Genomic DNA, 21,805 nt, shown 5'->3' with positions numbered 1-21,805 from the left:
GCTCTGCATTTGCCCCAGTTAAACTACAGAGTAATAAAATTTGCATCCCTTTTTCTAGCTCTGCTAGAAGGCCTTAGTCTTCTCCGTGACAAGGGGTGAAACATGCAGATCTGAAGAAATTAAAACCTGTAGGGTGGGGGTTGCAGGAGCCCATTCCCTCACCCGCAGAGGGGCTCCCCCTCCCCGCCAGCTCAGCCCATGCCAGGGGACTGGCGCGGGGGCTCCGGGTGACGCTGCGCCGGGGTGAGTTGGCTCCAGGTTGAGTGCAAGAGGCAAGCTGGTCTTCACTGGGGCTGGGCATGGGCCTTGCTGCCCCTGGGCTTGTCTCAGGGGGATGGCAGCTGGGGGTGCCGCGCAGAGTGCTGGTGGCTGGTGGGGGATGCCTGGGGCCCGGGCAGCTCCGTAGCCCATGTGGGAGGGCAGGAAAGCAGCACCCAGAATAGAGGCAGGTATGGGCAGGGAAACCTGCAGGTGAGAGTCATGCATGGTTTTTCCATGTGTGAGGCCAGAGACGTGACAAGTCCTTGGGAAGCAAGTCTTTTCTGCTGTTTGTAATAATTAGTAGATTATTTCCAGCTTTATATGTTGCTCTGCTTTGCCTGAAAGTACATAATTTTGTATAATATCCCCCAAATTTCTCCCCTGGTGATAGCGGGGGAGATTTTTCCCTGGGCACCTCAGTGAGATGTTTGTGTTGGGAATTGCATGTTCTATACCGTTAATGAATAGAGGCAGGAATTTAATAACTTAAGAGTTTAGAAATGTGCGGGGTATCTTGGGAGGAAAGGTTTTCCTTTCAGCTCCTCCACTTCAGGGTTTCAATTTACTGAAAGTTTTGCACGGGTCTCTGTGGTACCCCAGAGGAAGACTGCGTGGCTGAAACCTGGATATTCATGACAGAGAAACATGAAGTGAATCATGTTTACCTAGGGATCAGTACATTGTTTCAAGTCATCCAAGAAAAATGGTACCAAGCTAACACACTCACCTACATTTAAGACTGGTACAAATAATTTCTTTCTGCATATTTTTCACGTGATGCTAAATTATTCAGCTTAAATTCATGGCTAATCTCTGGCTGTCAGTTTTCCCAGTCTTCATAAAAATGCCAAATTAAGTGCCATAATTCATTAAACAGGAAACAGCTTGCACTTTATATGTTGACCTAGCACCACATGCCTTAAATCTGTTATAAAAATGCAAAATCTAAGTTACAGTGGCGTAAAGTAGGAGAAAAACAATTTTTGCTGGATCTCTGTGGAGGAGACAGTGACCAAGATAAAAGTCCTACTTCTAGTCCTGTTGTAGTAATCTGGTTTCTAGCTGAATAAAATCATCTCCTGGATTATGTTTTAAACCATGTTTCATATTGGGTTTTGCTACCTGTCCTAATGTTTTAACAGCAAAACAATTGTCCTCAACAAGTCTGCCAAGTGGAAAATCAGTTTGGTCTTATGTTGACCCCTACCTTGGTGTTGTTTAGCATTTCATTTTCATTTATCAAAACGTGTACTGTTTTACATAACAAATGTTTCTTTCCTTAGCTAACAAACTGTTGCAGCTTTTCCCCTAATAGACATAAGCTAGTGTCAGGGTTTACCTCAGCTGTTAGAGCAGCTGTGAATATGCCGTGCTGATCTCATGGAAAAGCTGGAGCTAGGAAACTAAGATGTCATGAAAATAGCTGAGGATGAGGTTTCAAGATAAATATTCCTGTAATTTGTTGGAATTGGGGAAGTGAAATTTGCAATTCTGACAACAGTGACAGATTCATAGACTCGGTACACTAATTAAAAAGCAACTTACTCTAATATATTAATCTATGAAATGACAGCACCAGAGAGCTGTTCTGTTTTGTGGACAAGCATGAGAATGTTGAAGTGCCCTTCTCCTGTAATGACAGAATTTTATATTGTATACAAAATTCAGAACTGTTAAGCAAGAAGCAATTGAAGGATTACTGCCTTCTGGTGTGAAACATATGGGGAGATGTTTTGCTATAAACTGTATGTTCATGTGCAAGACAAAAAGAAATGAAAAGTTTCCATTTGTTTTTTTCCTTCTCTTTTAATTGCTGCTTGTTTACATAGCTGTGGTAGAATCCCGCTAAGAAGCTGGATAATAAAGCATTACTTAATCATTTCCACAACTACTTTTAAGTAAATTTTTGGTCATATCAGTGTAACATCTTGGGATCTTCATGCTTTGGGATTTATCCGTGGAATTCCTTTATATAAAGGCTTCTTGTATGGGGTGAGTGGCACAGCTTCCTTGCATGCTCCCCCAGTAGCTTCAGTAGATGGGGCCATTGAGGAAAGAAACAGAACGTTTCTGATACGCATTTAAGCACCTCCAATATTACATCATGTATTCCTACTTCAGCAACAACTTGGATGTCTTGGTAGATGACAAGATGACAGTTAAATGAAAATATCTGAGTAATTTTGGTTTTTTACAAGCATCACTTTGGTTTGCCTTTTAATACAGAACAGTAGAACTTAAATTCTAGATGTGTAATGAAATACTAAGGCTGTATGAAGCAGTGGAATAACAAGGTTTTTCAGGAAGAATGTGAAGCTTTAAAAAGCCCCAAACAAACAGTTCCATAGATGTTTAAGCATATAATAGTTGAACCCCTTATAGTTTTATTTATTTATTTGCTATTTCTTCACTAAACTTTTTTTTTTTCTCCCTAAATGTAATGCATAATATGTCCTTGAATATTCTCCTTATAGGCACTTAAATATCTGCTGAAGTTTCTAAGACTGCAATTTGCTTGTAATCTTCCATCTGTTTCAAATTCATTGTAAACATGTACTGTCAGATCTTCAACTCTATAAAAGCATTACATGAAGTCAGTGGAGCTACGTGGAATTTCTTCAGATGAGAATCTCACTTGTGATATTTGTATCTCCACTGTTCCTGAACCTGGTCTTGTTTTCACCATATAATTACTTTTTTTTTTTCACCATTCTGATCACTGATTTGGTATTGTCTGATTTTGACTGAAGTTCACATTCACAATTATGTGGAAAGGATTCATGTAATATCGGTGTGAACTTTGCAAAAATGTTTAATCAAAACTCCTTTCATAAACTATTTTTCTAACACAATTTTTACAGAAGGAAAGGATTTATTTATAGTACTTTTCTCTTGTTGTCAGGCTCCTGTAATGGGTGACACAGGCCGTTGTGCGCAAGACCATGCTCATTGCCAGGGAAGGTGACAAGGACTGCTCTAGGTTAAAAATCTGTATTTACTAGTTAAAAAGGTCACACTTCTAAACAGCCATGTGCATCGTTTGTTGCCCTGGAAAGCTTCTTGCTGCTTTATTAGAGAAGTTTCTTGTGATGCACAAAGGACCAAGTTGTGTATTTTGTTTGAAAGAATTATTCCACTGCCTTAATAGCTATAAACCATATCTAGAAATGGGGTACAGTGAAAGAATAGGGTGGAAACAATCTATTTAATTTACTGTAAATTATTTTACTTATTTTTGCTGTTATGTAGCATAATCACAAGTAAAAAACAGGATAAGATAAGAGCTGGAGAAGAAAACTGAAGTGATTGCCTTTGCATTACAATTTTTTTTTTTTATGCTCAATTAGGAAGCTACAGCAAATTTGGATTCATGGCATTGTCTCTAGATATCTTATTTACTTTGTAATAGTAAATCAATATTTAAACCATTAAATGCTGACTTTGAACAGATTTTGTGTACTGGGTTTCTTTAGCTGTAAGTGTTGCCAGATAAAAAGCTTGTTTGCTTGTTTGTTTATTTTTAAGTACATAGTGCAGGTCACCAGGAAATAGCTCCTGTAAGCATTCAGCAATCACATCTTCCTAATTAAATTCTTCTCCCAAATAGGTTTTATAACATCTGTAACTAACCCCAAACCAGTTCAGATCTGGCGCTGGCATTCAGACGCTGAGGTACCAGAGAAGCCGTGGCAGATGATTTCATTACCACCAGCAGTGTGTGTTTTGTACCTTCAATATCAGTCTTCATGATCTGATACAAGTCATAAGACTTTTATTGCTGTCAAGCTATATAAAATCCTGCTGTCAGGTTCTTTACACTTGGAAAGTAATAACACTTCGCATCTTCTATGAAAAAAAAAAATAGTTTGCTCAGAGTAGATTTCTGTAGATACAATACAGAACTTGCAGATCTGAGTTAACCTTTCTCACTAATAATTGTATGTTTAACACCACCTTGCCATGAAACCTAAGTCAATAACCACATTCATAAAACTTTTTAAACTAAAAGCACCATGTGTGTCATTCCTATAAAGGCTGCATAAGAAATTTTGAATTGTTAATATCTTATTTTTATATCTTAAGCTTTTCTTTCAGCAGTGGTTCATACTTTCTTTATCTGAAAACAATGCACGTAAGTTTCCGCTCCTGGTCAGGAATAAATACTGAAGTAAAATGAAAATAAAAAAATCATATAGCTTCCTGTGTACAGTTCTGGAACTGAAATAATTGTGATGTATATAAATCTAGAATGTAAAATTTGAAAATAAATTTAGATCTTACAGCAACTTGGTAAAAACAGACCAATGAAAATGTTCATAAATGTAGCTCTAAGAAAATATATTATTGTGTTGGCTGTTTCTGATAATGTTGTTAAAATAAGAGGCACCTGTTCTTATGCTGAATAAAATATTATGAATACTGTAAAAAACTAAGGCAAATATTCAAAATCAGTCTCCTAGCAAACTGACAGCACAGCTGCATCAGTCAGTGCAGCTAGCTGTTATGGACTATGGGGCTGTTGCTTGAATTTGCTTCTATTCAAGTCCTTTGATGCAGATTGCTGGTTGTCCCTGTAGTCCCATCCTGTTAATTCTACATCAGACATCAATAGGAGATGTGCTCTAAATAGCACATGATCAGTAGTGAGCCCATGAAAAGCAGTGAACTCCGTACCTGGGATAATATATCTACTTCTGCAGATTCTGACAGCTTCCACCAAGTCCAATGAACCTGTGGGAATGAAGTATCCCTCAGACATTAGGTCTGGAGGTACAGAGGTTCTTCCTATATGTACAGCACGTGCATTGCAATTTATTTTCACTGTAATAAAAGCTGGTAGGAATTTATTGGGTCACATTCCTAATAAGTTTGAAGAATCTAAAGCACCTGCTGGAGACGAGTTGTTCGTTAGTGGGTGGCTGTCCCTAGGGAGCTTCCTCAGCAAGCAGTGTTAGATTTGTTGTCTTCAAGTGATCAAGCACTCAGAAATTTCCTACATAAGTGTTTGTCACTTTTTGACAAATAATTTAATTATCTGCGGTGCTTACTTATGATCAGTGTTGCTTATTAATGACATGAACGCGATAAGACAAAGAAAGTTATTAGAATGCAACACAAGTTTGGTGGCTGTGGTGGACAAAAGCAAGCAGAAGAATTAGAGATTATAGTCTCTTCACAATTGTACAAAATTTGTAATTTTTCACTGTGTTTGGTATTCTAGGATGTGATGTCCACGTTCTTCCAGTTTGGGGCATCCATCCAGCAAGAAGCCATCATCATGCTGAAGATCATGCAGGATTATGACTGGCATGTGTTCTCTCTGGTGACCACCACCTTCCCTGGATATCGAGACTTCATCAACGTCATTAAGACCACAGTGGAAAATAGCTTTGTGGGCTGGGACATGCAGAATGTCATCATACTTGATACCGCCTTTGGAGATGCCAAGACCCAAATTCAGCTGAAGAAAATTCATTCCTCCGTCATCCTGCTATATTGTTCCAAGGATGAAGCTGTCTACATATTGGATGAGGCTCGTTCCCTGGGCCTTACTGGCTATGATTTCTTTTGGATAGTTCCCAGTCTGGTTAGTGGTAACACAGAAATTACTCCCAAGGAGTTTCCTTCAGGACTCATTTCAGCATCTTATGATGAATGGGACTACAGTTTAGAAGCTCGGGTACGGGATGGCCTTGGGATTATTGCCACTGCTGCATCAGCCATGCTGGAAAAATACTCCTTCATTCCTGAGGCAAAAACTAGCTGCTATGGACAACTGGAGAAAAGCGACCAGCCATCTCACACCTTGCACAAGTAAGGCTTATTGGTTTGGTTTTTTTCCCCTACATAACCTTGGTAATTTTCCATCCTGTTGCCATTAAGTGTTTCTTGCAGGAGAGTATTGTTTTTTGTTAATCCCATCATGCCCTTTTTAAGCAATGATTTTCAGATGTTCCAAGGGAGTGGTTGGACTTGATGATCTTAAAGGTCTTTTCCAACCTAAATGATTCTATGCAAGAGAACTTGCTGCACTGATAACTGTACACATGGAAAGGTTGTTATGTGCTGTGGAGAATAAATACTGTTCTGGATCTGATATAGATAATGACAGAAATTGGTCATGGGTATGAAGCTGAGTTAATAAAATTGTGCTGTTGTGCACTTTAACTATGAGGTAAAATTGCTAAAATACTCTGGAGGCTATACCTGAATAATCTGCATCATCAGGATGCTGGAAATATTTTAGAAGACAAGAGATATGCAGCAATAAAGAGGTGACCCTGGAAATTATATAAGTGTTAGATTAGTTGGGCAGCTTTTATCACCTAATAACTGAAATTTGTCACTTCTGGTCGTGAGGGTTTAATTTTTGTCACTTGTACAAGAATAACTGTAAAAATTAATCGGTATTAATCCAAGTTGATATTTTCTCAAAACAGATTGTCATATGGGAACTGCCAAGGTTTAAATCAGGATTCTTTGCTGGGTTTTGTTGTTTTTTTATTTTTCCTTTCTATTATCCCTTTTAGATGTGGTACTCCTGATTACTTCTATCTAAATTGTTCCATAATATGTCACATAGTTATCTGCTTTGTGAAAGGAAGTAAAGGGAATCTTGTATATAGCTCTTTACAATATCTCATATGGAAGTTACTAAGCAGTATTTATGAAATTTGTTCTGACCAAATATTGCAAATGAAGCACTTCCCACAGAAAAGTGGGGTGGAATTGGCACAAGAAGGAAAAGCAGTGCTGATTTCACCTAGGAGGTTGCAGAACATTTTTAATCTTCTGAGATGTATATGCATATTTAGACTAGGAGTTGATCGCCATTGATATCTTGGAACAGTTGTTTTCCATGAAAATGGTAACTTTGTGCACTGCATTCTTCAGGAGTGCTCTTAAAAGCCTAATGCTGACACGTAAATGGATTTTATCATTCTCTACATTTATTTTATAAACTGTGACCAAAGTTCAAAAACTTGCACAGTTCTCCTTAGAGAGGACTTGCCTTTAGTATGACACTCCCAGGTTTTTTTGGTCTTCCCTTTCCTATTTCTAAACCTCTGCCTCTGTAACTGTACAAATTCACCGGAGGCATTGCAGAATATCTGTGATTCTTTTCCTGCTGTCCCAGTTGTCCTTGGGGAGTGACACGAGGCAGCACTGGGGTGGCAGTCTGGTCCAGCATGGCTCTGGGAAAGCTGTGAGACAGTCACTCAGGTCAGGCCAGAGCAGCCAGGATGACTGTCCTACCTGCACCCAGTATGTGATCCTCATGCAGTTCTTATTAATGTATGTGCTGCTAATGCCAGATAAAAGCAAAAGCTAATGGCATCCTGTTAACCAGATTCTGTGCCTTAACAGTGAGATCTGTACAAAGCTGTCCAGTATTAATATCTGAACTCCAGTTTCTGTGAAAATTAAATTGTGTTCTGTCATCAGAAGTGTTGGTGTTTAAAGTGTTTAAGCGTGGTTTAGTTGGAAAGGGTGCAAAACTTGAACCTGTTTTGAAAAGGACTCCTACCCCGTTGTTTTGGTAATATGCTAGGGTAGACTTGAATTAGGTATTCAGTGTTCAGCATAAGTTGTCTTTCTTCAAACTTTTTTCTCTTTAATTCTGTACAACTACAAGAATAGGGCTTGTAAGTGTTAGGGCAGTGAGATTAGACTTCAGGAGATTCGGCAATGTGCAGTGCGTGATACACATAGAAATTATTAATAGAAGAAGTTGTAATACAGTGCACTGTAGTTAATAAAGTCACTTCCCGATGTAAAACACTGAGCTATGAAGTGAGAATATATTTTCCGTACCAGAGATTCTTTGATCATCAAGCAGCAAGAAGCAGACTGTTTTTAATTTAAGAATGTCAGAATTACACTAAAATGAATAAACTTAAAATAGTCCTTCTTATGTAATAACTCCCCAAGACTGTTCTTGTCACATATAATCTGTGAGTATATACAAGCATTTAGCCTTGCTAAGTAATCTCTGGGAGCTGACCAGTCTCTCCATGCCAAGGTGAATTACATAAATTCATCGTACTTTTTCATCCTCATCACTAAATTGTAGGTTTCTTCCTTACATGACAAATCAATCCCTAAAAAGGGGTTTTGTTCTGAAATGTAATCTTCACAGTTTCAGGTCACAGGTAGTGCAGCTTTGTATTTTAAGCTACAAGCTAAATGTATATGATGTTGTATTAAGGAGCTATCTTGAACAAAGGATTTTGGAGCATCATCACAAAGGCTAAAGTAAGTCTGGACCTGGGAGCTTGCCTCCCTGTTGGGGCTGGAGATCAGTGCTGGGGAAGTAATGTTGCATGAAGGGACACTGCTTGCAAGTTCAGGAGCAGGGAACTCAGTGGAAAGCAGGGAAGAGGCTCTGTAAGGTGATGCTTGAGCAGCAGCAAGCTCAGAAATGGAGCAAACCCCCAGGGTTTGTAGACTCTATTATAATGACAGTCTAATAAAGCTTTAAACCCGGTATAGTATTCTAAGGCTATGCTATAATAGCTAATTTGCTTGTAAATGGAAATTGTTAATGGTTTATGTGCAACTTCCTGCATCTAGATAATGATTTTCATCTCCATTTATGAAGAAATTCTATGTAAAGAAAGCCATGAAGTGAAAGCTCCTCCTCCCTCTTTCTCAAATCCTTTGAGTATTAAATTGGTTTGAAGATATATATGTTTTGAAGCACACAATTTATCCTTCCCCTGTCACTGCAATTCTAAGGTGCTTTTATTTGCTTTCTAGACCTAGAAAAAAGTCAGGTTTGCTTTAGTTTTTGAAATTATTTGATCAATGTTCATTCCTGGTACACATGGGAAAATCAGTTTTTCCCCATGAATAATGGATTTAAAAGAAAATATAGGGATAATTTTCAATGCATTAAACCCCATATATATATATATGTATTGATTCAGATCATCTTTTCCTATCTATATAAGTCCCATTTTCTCCCAAGGCAGGAAAATACTATTGTGTGAAATAATGTCACTAGCACAGCAGGATAAATAGAATTAGCAGCTCATTAATACAATGTTGGTTGAACAAATGCTTGCTGTGTCTCAAAAAATGAAAACATGTAAGGAGACAAACAGCAAACCAAAATAAGTCTGCCAGCCGTCATGGAAAATGCTGCTGCTTTGTGAATAGAAATGCTTCTGCTGTCTTTAGAAGAGTACTAGTGTTGTGCATAAAAGTGATAACCCTGGGAGATACATTTCACAACATTTCCAGCCACTCCGATCCATACAGGGATGGGTGGAGATGACAAAGCTGTTGCTTTGCTGTCATTGTTCTGTAAAGCAAAAAGATGTGTCTGTCCATAGAGAGCCAGGCATTTACCATGTGGTGTTTACATTTAGCTAGTTCAGTTTCCAAGTATAACCAAATAATATGCAGGATTTAGAGACTCATCTTACTTTTGACAGAGAAGGTGTAGAGCCAGCCAGCTGTCCTGACTGCTCTGGGCAGGCTGGCATTTCAGAGCCTTCCCAAGTGGGGGTTCCTTTATCTGTCATTCACTAAGCCAGGGAGCAGGAGCAATGCGACATCCAAAGGGCCAGGTACAAAGACATTAGTTGATACTCCCCGGAGTCACCCTGCTTTAAAAACCTGGGGACTCGATGGGAACAGCATTTTGAAATGTGCTACCCAATGTTGCTGCCTTTCCATGGGTGGTTCATTTTCTTGTCGGTGCTGTTGTGCTGCCGCTAGTTTACGGCCCAGCTACGAGGCAGTGTCCTCCTTCAGAGGGCAAGGGTATGCTGGCTGTCTAGTCCTGACACTTCCTCATCAAATTTAATATTTGGATTCCAGCTTTCAGCAATGATGGATAAATTTTCCTCTTTTGAGCAAAATCAGGGATTAAATGGGACACAATGGTTTGATGAATAATCCAGAAACTCTGTTTAATCTTTTGCTGTGTAAAGATCAACAGCCAATTTACAGAGGATTTGTTCATTTAACTTCTGTCAAAAGGCTTGAGAAAAATAAGTATCATCTGCTCTATTGTACGATTGAATATGTATCTTTATATATATATGAAGCAAAATGCTTTTTCACTAGTAGCATGCTTGCTGTGCAGAGAAAAAAAATGTTATTTATTTTCACCTAAGACTCTCCAGGACATTTTGTTTGTCTCCCATTTTGTGATCCTGCTGCAGTTTTCCTGGAGCCGCTGCATGCTCACAGGAGTGCATTGCATGCAGGGTGATGATCGGAGGCTCTAACCCAAGTTTCAGTAGTCACATACGTTGCTTACGTGTTGTGGAAGGAAACAGCTAATTTGAGTATATTTTCAATTTAGTACTTCATTTCTGGTAACTGTAAAGCTTGAAGAAGGTTCAGGTTTTGCATGCTACTAGATTTGTGTATTCCTCTTCGCTACTGTGAATGCTGCTCTGCGGGAGCAAATCCGAATGAGGATGATGCACTTAAATGGCTGAAGGCGTGAACAAAGCTGCAAGGCCAGGGGGATGTGGGGAGCAGCAGATTTCAGGGCAGGTCAGCATATCTAGGCAAGCATCTCCAAATAAGAACCAAGCTGCCAGTCCTAGTTTTAATGTTAACAACTAATTTCAGATGTCGTGGATTACAAGAAATTATTATTGTCAGCATGAAAAAAATAAATGAGAAAAGATACTCAAGACAAGAAAAAATATTGTCGGTGGCAGGATCCCAGTTAGCCTCATTAATTTGTGCAGGGATGCTTTCTGATCGGGAGACTCGGTAGTAGAGTATTGTAGTAATTGGGTTGGTACATAGAGATACACAAAGACTAACTTACTGCCGATGAACAGATTTTAAACAGTAATGGCTAGATCTTTGCACTTCTTTTAATTCATGTGCTATAATTGCCCTTTTCTATAGTATGAGAGTATTTTCCATATAGTTCCATTTAAAGAGTAGGAATTGAATTGGTGAAACTGTTGTCATGTTCCTCTGAAAGTAAAATTAAACTTTGCTGACAACAAAAGAGGAGTTGTGGAGGAAAACACTCCATCCAGGAGATCCTGATGTGGTGCTTGTTTACTGATGAAATGATTAAAGAAATTATAGAAAATCTGTAACAGAATTTTATCCCAGGTTAGGTCAGTTTAAGAAGCAGAAGGTACTAAACAGTTCAAACAAGATCAGGGGCTTTTAGGAACATTTCCTCCCTTTTGTGATCATTAACATTTAAAACAAGAACAAGCATGGCCTCTGTTCTGGGGGTGAGCAGCACCAGCCTTCAGGGCCGCAAGCAGGCCTTGAAATTCACTGTAAGTGAAGGTTCCTGGAGATGGAGCTGCTGCAGACACCATCTTCCCACAGGAAGCCAAGCAGCTCCACAGGGAAGAGCTTGGGATGCTTCTGAGGTGGTGCAGCAAAATATAACCGCATTAGTTTTTATGAAATGTTACTGCTAATAATATTAACTCACTGAAGCTTCTGGTGTTCCATTACACTGATCTGCGGCATCATCCCAGGGAGCTGGGCCCTTTCTAACCTCGCCCCCTCCCCTTTCGCCCTTTTGGGAAAGGCTCCCCAAGCGTTTTGTCACTGGTCTGGCAGAATTGGGGCAAAATGACCGTTCCAGACCTAGTGGTAACTAATGCTTTAAGGAACAGCTGGCAGAAGGTACAAGTAGTTGGCATGCTATTCCTTTTTCACAGTCACTGAGCATATTGTTCCCAAAATTTTACTCATCCATGCTGGCGCAAGGCCTAGTGACTGTAGCTCCAAACCAGGGTATCACTGAGGAGTTATATTCTGGAGACCGAGGGCTGAGGGAAGTGAAGGAAGAGGAGGGGGGCACATGAAGAGGAAGAAGAGGCTCTTTGTATCACTGCAAAGAATTTGAATTTTTTTAAAAAAAATCCTACGTAGCCTAAGATACAATTTTTTCTTTAAAAAAAATATGCTGTTTGAAAAATGCATCGATACTTAGTTTAATGGTGATCTATTTCAGACCTACTTCTATATGTACTTCAGACCATGCATTATATATTCTACATCAGAGTTTCTTGATTTAACTTTATAGATTTTTTTAGGAAATCTGTTTCTTAATGGTAAATAATTTATCTTGGGATTCTTATCAATGAGTCTCTTTCAAATTCCACAGTAGAATCATAGTAAGGAAGTTCAGCAGATCAGAGCCTCAACAAGATAAAGAAGAAAAGACAAAATTTGGATTCACTCCTGTTTTTTTAGGTATGATGTTGAGTGAATGCCAAGCTCAGACAGACTGGCTATCTAGATTATTAAAATAGTTGGTTCATGCTATTTAAAGGAAAGAGAAATATCACCAGATGACACGTTGGTTGTGGGGCATTTCATTTGTTTTAAATCTGTTTGGAAATTCCTTCTTTGGGAGAGGAGGGGGAGAGTTTCTTCTACGAAGCCTGGATTTCCCTAAGTCTCTGCTGTTTCTCTACATAGCCTGTGGTTGTCACAGATTTGAAACGGAGCCCCATGGTGAAGAAGGCTCTAAATAAAAAATGATAGTCCCGGTGATGGCACCTGAGGAATTTATCAAGATTTATTACCTGATCTGGGTTGCAGGGTGAGGGCAGCAAAGATGGGTCTGAACTTGTGGCAGTGAGGAGTCCCATGGGCTTTCCACTCCCTGAAGCTATCAGGCTGCGTCCTTTATTTTACAGGTCCAGTAACTAAGTTCCTTTCTGTGAAGGTAGCTTAGGAACAATAAGTTTTCCTTAATGCCTCTGCCTTACCCATTATATTTTTCCCAGCCAGCAATCTTTTGGGGAGCTGGATACTAGGTGGATTTCACACTAATTATAAACCAGCCTCTTATCGCAGAGCTGGCTCTGCTCCTGAACCTGATGAGTCTTGAATTTCTACTTTTAAAAGTCTGAATCTATATAAAATTATCATTATAAAACAAAAAAGGAAGAAGTGGGTATCAGAGCAACCAAAAGAAAGGGCATCTGAGACAGTCTGTGCTTCCCATCTCTGAACTTGCTTCTAAAACCATGGGATGTTTGCTGAGGGTGTTTGCATGACCCGCTTGATTCCTAAAGACATAATTCCTGTCTGATGCGTGGAGCCCCTCTGTCCTGCAGCCAGCTGGCCAGCTCCTGCCCTGAGCCCCACTGCCCCTCTGGGTGCCCCTGGGTACTTTGCTGGGACGGACCTTGGAGCAGTTTCCCCCACAATCGCACTCGCACCTGCCAGAGTGAAGGTTTTAAAGGTAACCCTTTAATTCAACATTTCCCCCCACCCCCCAGCCATCAGTCTAGCAGTTTAATTATTGCTAGATGCTTTAGTGTTACGAAATGAGGTTAGTGAACAAGAAGGCTTAAAGAAGCCCCTTGGCAGGGAAGAACCCAAAGGATCCTTTCTGTAGGAAAAGCAGCTGTTATTACTGATTGCATTCAGTTACACAACTTGATCCTAGCACAGACAGTTTCACATTCATATTTCAGTGGATAGAAGAAAAGAAAATAAACATGAAATAGAGAAAAATGGAGAAAACATCAAAAAAGTTTGGAGGCGAGAAGAGGGCATTTTTTTACTGTATTAGTTTTGGTGAGAGCATTTTTTGTCATACGTAGAATAATTATCACAAGTACACTATATGCATTTATTTAAAAGATCCATTAACTAAAAAGTGATAAATGCTTGTTTCTGTTCCAGCAATATTGTACCCTAGCAAATGGTCTACTAAAAAGTTGAGGTCTGATCTTTTTGGCAGTCTTCCTCCATTTGTTAATGGAAATTGGAGTCAATAAAATTGTGATAAAATATTTACAGAGTAGGAAACCCCATGTTATTCAAATGTGTTCTGTCTTTCTGGATAGAGTCAGAATTTTGACGTGGATAAATATTGCACAGTTCTGGCAATCTGAAGCTTTATCTGAATTACTTAATCTTTCAGAGTATAAAAATTGAGTGGAAACCTTGTGAGCAGTTTGTAACTTGGTGCTTCAAAGGCTTGCTGTAAATACAATGGGAAGAGTGTTCTGCTATGGTGCTTCAACACTTTTCAGTTTTGTTGGAAAAGGTGACAAAAAATGTGTATAAATGTTTAAAAGTCTTTTGGGATCTATAATACAGTCTTGGTTCTTCATACGATAAAAAACTGTTCGGGGTTCAGTGTGAGAATAGCTTAACTTCTGCCCCCCAAAATCCCATTTTTCTCACAGGTATCACCTGGGGAATCTTACTTACAAAATTCAGTTTGCAGAAGTTAATTAAGACTTCAGTGTCCTAATACCATCACAAGACCTCCTGCTATCATGTCTTTGCAAAGGTTATAGCATTAATACGGTATGAAAGCAGATTAACTACTCATCCAAGATGTATGCTAAATTGCCCCCTTAAAGCAATGAGTTCAAATAATCAAGCATCTCATTTAGTTAAGAACAGGGATATGCAATTCCAGATCTGCTTCAGAAATATATTTTGACCATATCAGAAGCCAAAGAGATCTGCACAGGTTTAATTATGGGCAAACTTAAAACCCCATGCAAATAACATGTAATATAAATACTTTCTTTTCCTCACTCTTCCTAACCACAAACAGAAAAGCGCGTGGTCGTTTTTCACAGAGACAAGTGACTTAGGATCTTGGCCAGTAAAAGCAGAGCAGGACTTCTGTCCTTTGTGGAGGACAAATGACAATTCCAAAGGGAATATAGATTGTAGGCATTGGATTCTGAAGGACACAGGCAGCTGATGAATTTAATACAGAAGAGTGTGCTTGGGAAAACAAGAATCTCTTTGAAGTTCTTTTTTATTGCTGCAATTGGAGAAACAGGTGTAGCTCAGGCTGTGTCACTCACTGATACCTTGTATATGACTCAAACAATACAATTTTAAGAGGCTTCCAGATTAAGGACTTTTTTTTTTTTCAACTTGCAAAATGTGTTTCACTACTAAATGGCCAGTAAACTCACACAGTTTAAAAATACATGCTAATTTCAGTTTTTCAGTTTAGATTTGTGATTAATCTTTTGCCTTGGTTGGTTTTTTTATTTTATTTGTTTGTTTGGTTTTTTGTTTGGTTGTTTGGGGTTTTTTTAGCACTTTGGCATCACCGCAACTACAGCATTGCAGCACTGCATCTTGTGATGGCCCTTGACTAGCTTTTAGGCTAGGGCATTTGCATATTAATTCCAAAATATGATGAGTGGTGGTTGAAATCTGGGGTAGTGATCCCATCAAACTACGTAAAAGAAGGGTTCCACTCAAGTCCAATCACTGATGCCTGTGTAATTAAAAACTCAACTAGACGCAAAAACCTGATGTAGTACAGTGTGCATGTTTGTGGTCTAGCCCTGTTTTACTAAGATGAGGTGATTTCTGCCTGGCCTGTAGAATGATGTGTTCATTGTTGGGGGGTGTTGTTTCATGTGTGTGACTCGGGAGGGGATGTGTGTGGGAGGGTCCAGAAGGACGAACGCAGGCAGTGCGTGCTTCCACAGTGTGTCCTTGTTTTCCCCTCGTGGCGACTTCCTGGGCATTTTGTTCCTTGCGCCACGATGCATTTGATTTGCAGCAGTGAATGAACGTTGTGCTGGTTCCTTACATGTATGCACAAGAAAATTCTGTTTGGTGGTTTGCCACTTCCTCTCAAGGTGGCAAACAAGCTTTTTATTACCAAGCAAGCTCTTTCAGCGCTGGATGAAAAATGTAATATACGGGAAATTAGTTCAACTGAAAAGCAAAGTTCTGCCAAGGGGAAAATTTTCACGCTGAAAGTCTCTCACAAAATATGAGTTATTACAACTGGTGAATTTACAAATTGCTGTCAAACTAGTGCTGAATGATGTTAATATGGCTGTTTAGGGCAGCGCACATTTAATTATTAACTGTTATGATACAAGGCCACTATTTCTTCTGGGTCTATATACTTTTATTTAGTGTGATCCTGCTCTTGGGATTTTCAGGCAGGTGTGTCAATACAAAGCCGCCTTCTTTGGATATGGAGCTGAAGAATTTTGTCTGTGTTAGGTTCACCAGGAGACCATGCTATTACTACCGCCACAAAAACAAACATACATGTAAACCAGTATCAATTTCTTGTAGGTAAAGCTTTACAGAGCGATATATGGGTAGTTAAAGTAACTTTGATACCCTTCAAAACACATCTCTCTGCAGGATGGAATGATATTGGTGTTGAGTTGAATTCCGGAAGGGGAGCACCTGGGTGAAAACTTGGACAGAATTTCATTCAATAAAATACAGTGATAACTCAGTGCCATTCAATGCACTTAGTTCCAGACCATGCATATGGGGTGGAGGGAGCATTAACTTCTGGAAGTGCCCTGGGATCTCCAAGATTTTGAGTTGCAGTATTACCTCTCACCCGCAGCATAGCCCTGTCAGGCTCACACAGACATTCTGAAGTTTTGATTTTTTTCAACATGACCAAAGAGCACCAATACCTTTAACTCTCTTCCTTTTCGTTCCTGATTTTCTGAGGTGATGGAATTTCAGGTAGTGTATAAAATGATAGATTTTTTTCAATATCACAGTCCGGAGAACTTGACCTGTGTACTGTGGTAGTTCAGACTCTTGGCAATAAGTTCTCTGTATTTGTGCTTTAAATAAAAACTGCAATTTCTCATCAGTCTTTCTGACCCTGGAGCAGTGGAAACAATCTGTTCTCACTGAGAAACACTGAAGCTACATGGAAATGGAACAAATATTCATGTGGATTTATGTTATAAAGCTGTGGAAAATTTCAACAGAAAATTATTTTTGAGGAAAGTCAAGTTTGTTAGATAGCCAGAATGCCAGCATTTCTGAAACAATGAAAGGACAGTGCTTTGGAAAAGAGGGTACATGGTTCAATGATGAATGGAAGGCAACAATTAGAAATTAGAAACTACACGTATTAATCAGGAAATGGAAAAACTAGGTAGAGTATATTAGAATTGGTAGAAACTCGACAAGGAATTTAAGTCCTTCAGGGGCAAGTCTATGGCTAGAAAAGCTATAGGACTCTGTAGAGCTGAAGGATGTCTCTGAGGTGATGAGCAGAGTACTGAGATGCCTACCCCAGGGCAGATCAGGGCCACTGCAGGGGCTGGTGCTGAGCGTCTCTGGCCGAGGCTGATGTTTGTGAAGTCATCTGCAGCGTTGTTCGCCCGAGTTCATCAGTGTCCCTCTATGGCACAGTCCAGGTCAGAGCAATGACGCGGTAGTGATGATGTAGACTTTGCTAATGACAGGACTGCTGATAAGTACCATTCTGTCCTTAAAACATGCAGGCTAGCACGTCAATACAGGAGAACCGAGAAAGCAAGCAACAGTACTATGGCTTGCCTTAGGAGACGTACCTCCTGGTGTATCACTGAGTCATTTCCTTCTGTTGACATGAATTCATACATTTTCAGTTGAATAAGTCTCTCCTTTCTAGCTGAACAAAGTTCCTGTGGTAAATGAACAGTTTTGTTGATTCAGTGCCCAAACAGGTATGTCTAAAGGTAGAAAAGTTGGGACTGAACTGACATTTTCAACAAAATTTTACAAATCCTTCTTGCTGTACAATTTATTCTGAGTCCCTCTATTTTTTTTTCTGTTCAAAGTGCTAATTAGTTTATATATCTTCTGAAAACCACTGAAAATTAACCTAAAGTAAAAAAAAAAAAAAAGTTTAAAATATATGTCTTTTTTTTCTTTTTTAAATTAGTGAGCTGAAATACTACCAAGCCCTTCAAAGTTTTCATGTCTGGTTTTGGCTGAAGGCATTAGTGGAACTTATCCAAATGTCACAAAGACCCTGTGTATAGCTACAGCGTTGGGAAGGGCTGACAGGACTCTTGGAGATCTGAACAGGTGTAGCCAGAGGAGTTGCACTCACCTCTGGGTATTACTCTAGTGAGACGATAGTATAATGTTACATGCAGAGCTGATGTAGACATGTTTAAAATGGTCCTCAAAAACTGGTGAGGTTGTGCAAAGTACATTCATGGAGCATACAGGTCATATATAATGTGGAAGCTGCTTTAAGAATTTTGTCTGCATTAGAAATCATAGTAAAGAGCATTTTGTTTTGTCTTCTATTATGCACTGCCTTGGCATGCTTAGAATCCCCATGCTGCAAACGTAGGTTTTTCACAGCATCAACAGGGTTCGGAGCATGTATTTCATCAGTGGTTCTGATGACTGAACTAGCTTGCTCATTAACTGCTGGACAGCTCATTAAATTTTCAATGAAATTTTTTCCTTGCCTTCTAGGTTCATGATGAATGTGACTTGGGAAGGTAAAGATTTGTCCTTCACAGCAGATGGTTACCAGGCACACCCCAGGCTGGTGGTGATCGTACTGAACAACGATCGCGAATGGGAAAAGGTGAGCGTTACCTCCGGGGAAAAGCGTGCGAGGAGACAGGAGAGACAGGGTAGAACCCTGTTAATGACAAGTAGACAGATTAACGTCATGGATGTCAATGATGATGTTCTGCTGTAGCAGGTTTGTCACAACAGTTCAGAAAAGATAATTTTACCTTATTCTGAGTATGTCTAAGGAGTTTTAACAGGGAAAGCAACATATCAGTGAAGATAAGCCATGTGGGTTTCAGAAGATCCCTGTGAAACACACCTTACGTTTCTTCCTAGTTTAGCAAAATAAAATGTATGACTGAAAAATCTCCAGGAACTTGGGTGTTAACTACCTAAGTTTGGATGGATTTGTATACCTTGACAACTCCAGTCTTTTGTTTGCTTGGTTTTATATTCTTTGACATATTTTAGAGTAAAAATACACTACCTTATTTTTTTTTAACTGTACAATTTCTGTTGAATTGGAGGATAATCCCTATAACATTTGCCTAAAAAAATCAGACTTGTGTTCTACTGGTAGGCAAGAGATCCATAAACCTCTATATAGCCTAGAAGGAAAAGCATCTTAATATCAGAATGAATCATATATGCGAGTAAAAAAATAAACAGTTTCTCATGAGTGTTTTTTCTTTAAGACTCCCACCTCAGCTCATGATTGTTTTGGCTTTGGGTTTTTCATGTTATCTGTGGTCCTGTGTTTTAAAAACAGGAGGCCTTAGAAACTGTTTGCAACATGATACTGTAGGGAAAAATAAATTTTTATCATCCCACGATTTTATTTTAAATTCATTAAGCATGATCCTGCATTATCTAAATTCCTGCTGAAAACTCTGAACCCCTTTTCTTACAGTTTTAGGATCCCATAAAATCAACTTAAAACTCCAGTTTGTAAGACTGTAAGACTCCTCATGCTGTTGAATAATAATGACAAAATAAGAATTACTGAAGGACATGTCACTAAATACGTAGTCGTGCAAAACCACAGAGAGTAGTCCTAGATTATGCTATGTATTTCTTTATGTTCATTTGATGTAAATTTAATTCTCTGGATAAATTTAATTCTATCCAAATGTGTCAATCTCAATCTTTGGAGGAATCTTTCGCTCAATAACCATTATGAAAATTTCTTACCCTATTTTAAAATTCTTCAACGATCTGCATATTGTATATAATGTTCTGGAAAAAAATATTGTACTACTTAGGTAATATTAGTATGAAGCACCAAAAGGAGAAAATGGTTAGAGAGGCAGCCAACAATGCTTATGGTATAATAAATTCATACTCTTTCTACCTTAAAACTTCTCTAAAGAGGCCATTCAAAGGACAAGGGGAGATAGGTTTGATGTTTCTGAAAAATGAGCTAACAGCAGCAAAGAAATGCTGGATATATAAACGAACAGTATTTGCAAGAAATAACTTGAGCCAGTTTTAACCTTCAAGTGACTCCTCTATCAGGGAATGGAAGATTTGGGGCGTGCTTTGCTGTATCTGACTGTGCACACTGTTGCACGGTGGCAGCGCCCACTTCACCTGCTGCACTGGGCTACACAGTTCTTAGGCTGGTGCTTACATTGTCTGGGCACAGTTTTCCATCTGGCTGATCCCCTTCTGCTCATTGTCGCATTTGAGGGGTTTCTAGGAGGAAAAAAGAGTGACTTAAAGGAGGCTCCTACCCAGAAAAAAAATCATGCATCTGCTTCTAGCTGCCCTTTGGCTTTAGAGCTATTCTGGGCAGGCCAGGCAAGTTCCTTCGTTAGAGACCGCCTGCCCCTAGCTGCAGCTTTCGCCTCTGCTTCTCTGTCGTAGGACTATGGGAAGGGGTCCAGGTTTAATTATGTCAGAGGGGAGAAGTGAAAGGCTGCCAAGAATGGGCTGTCACCACCAGAATTATTCTTATGACCACAAGCTGATCTCTGCCTCTCTGGATGAAGACAAATAAACTGACTAATCAATTATCCTGGCAAGCTGGATGTAGCTCTCGGCTATCTCAGAGCACCCCACATTTATACCGGCAGAGCATCACTGTGCACTTCAGAAATAATGGGACAGTTCTTCTGACTCAAGAGACATGAGAAGGCCCTTGCCCACCCCCTGGTTTATTTAAACATCTCTCTAGTGTCATCTCGACATTCTTTCCAAGTTGCATTTCTCACTCCTTTGTATCTCCTAGCCAGTTTCTTCCTCCTTGTTCCTTTCTCCTTGTCTGTTTTGCCCAATTTCAAAACTGTCAAAGTTACTCATCTGAGATCTAACGCTTCCTGCTCTGAGCTTCCAGTCAGGCGCATGCTTTTACTTCCAATTACAGTATTGCAATGAATATCACAGCACTGTTTTATTGAAGTATTACTAAATATCCTCAATCCTATATGGAAAACATAGAGTCCTAGTTTCTAATTAAATTATTTACTCATGTGAAAAACTGACAATGCAACACTCTGCTAATCCTTGTAATGTAACTACACAGAAATTGCTAGTAGCTACTTTATGTAAGAAAGTAATTGTGGTTTATGTGAAGATTTCTTTACCCAGTATTCTCCTGAAAATACAAGATTTAATATTAAAACTCAACTTTCTTTGGTTTTAGTATAATAATATGATTTTACTTAAAAACAACTTTTTCTTGGTCTCAAAATTGATATACTTGACTTGAAGCTTGAGGTTATGGAAAATCCATTCAACCATAGTTGACGAGCATACATCTTACCCCTAGGAAAAGAAGTTCCTTTTCATTTACAAATGACTCAGTATCAAAACTTTGAAGTAGTAACTTCACATGTAAATGGGCTGACTGAGGGATTTGTCGCATATCAGGTTCTGAAAAAAGCTGGTTGGATGATAATAGTTTGAAGACTGAAAATCACATTTGGGCATGTTCAGCAGGCATCCAGCAAGACATTTTGACAGATTCTAAAGCAGCTACTCAAACTTCTGACATCAACATTCATATCCTTGCTGCTAATCTTGACAAGCAAAGGGGCTGCTGTTCTCAGGCAAGAGATTTTTAAGAAGACAAGCTTAGCGTGCTTGTTTCAGTGAAACTTGATAAATTTGCCAGAGTTAATAGTGTTTCCCAAATATCACCAAAGCACTGCAGGAACACCGTGCTGTGCTAAAAAGTCCTCAGAGTCCAGCAGTACCAGCTGCAAACCCCCCCCCCCCCCCCCCCCACACCCCCCTGCCATTAATCTTATCGCAGTGAGATGTGACCTGGGTGTCTCCCACAGCCCATTAACTTCAC

At 39.3% G+C, this 21,805-nt stretch overlaps 1 protein-coding gene across 2 annotated transcripts in view; it reads left to right on the top strand.

Moving 5' to 3' along the window:
* Positions 1-21,805, top strand: part of GRIN2A (glutamate ionotropic receptor NMDA type subunit 2A) — a 192,089-nt gene that overhangs the window by 99,738 nt on the left and 70,546 nt on the right. For both annotated transcript variants that reach the window (XM_055709924.1, XM_055709923.1), the window contains exons 4-5: positions 5,483-6,075; positions 18,463-18,577. In XM_055709924.1, coding sequence (XP_055565899.1) covers positions 5,483-6,075; positions 18,463-18,577 — 708 coding nt within the window. The remainder of the gene's footprint in view (positions 1-5,482; positions 6,076-18,462; positions 18,578-21,805) is intronic.

The sequence above is a fragment of the Falco cherrug genome, chromosome 4 (assembly GCF_023634085.1).
Source record: "Falco cherrug isolate bFalChe1 chromosome 4, bFalChe1.pri, whole genome shotgun sequence".
NCBI lineage: Eukaryota > Metazoa > Chordata > Aves > Falconiformes > Falconidae > Falco > Falco cherrug.
This window is presented reverse-complemented; position numbering and strand designations above follow the sequence as displayed.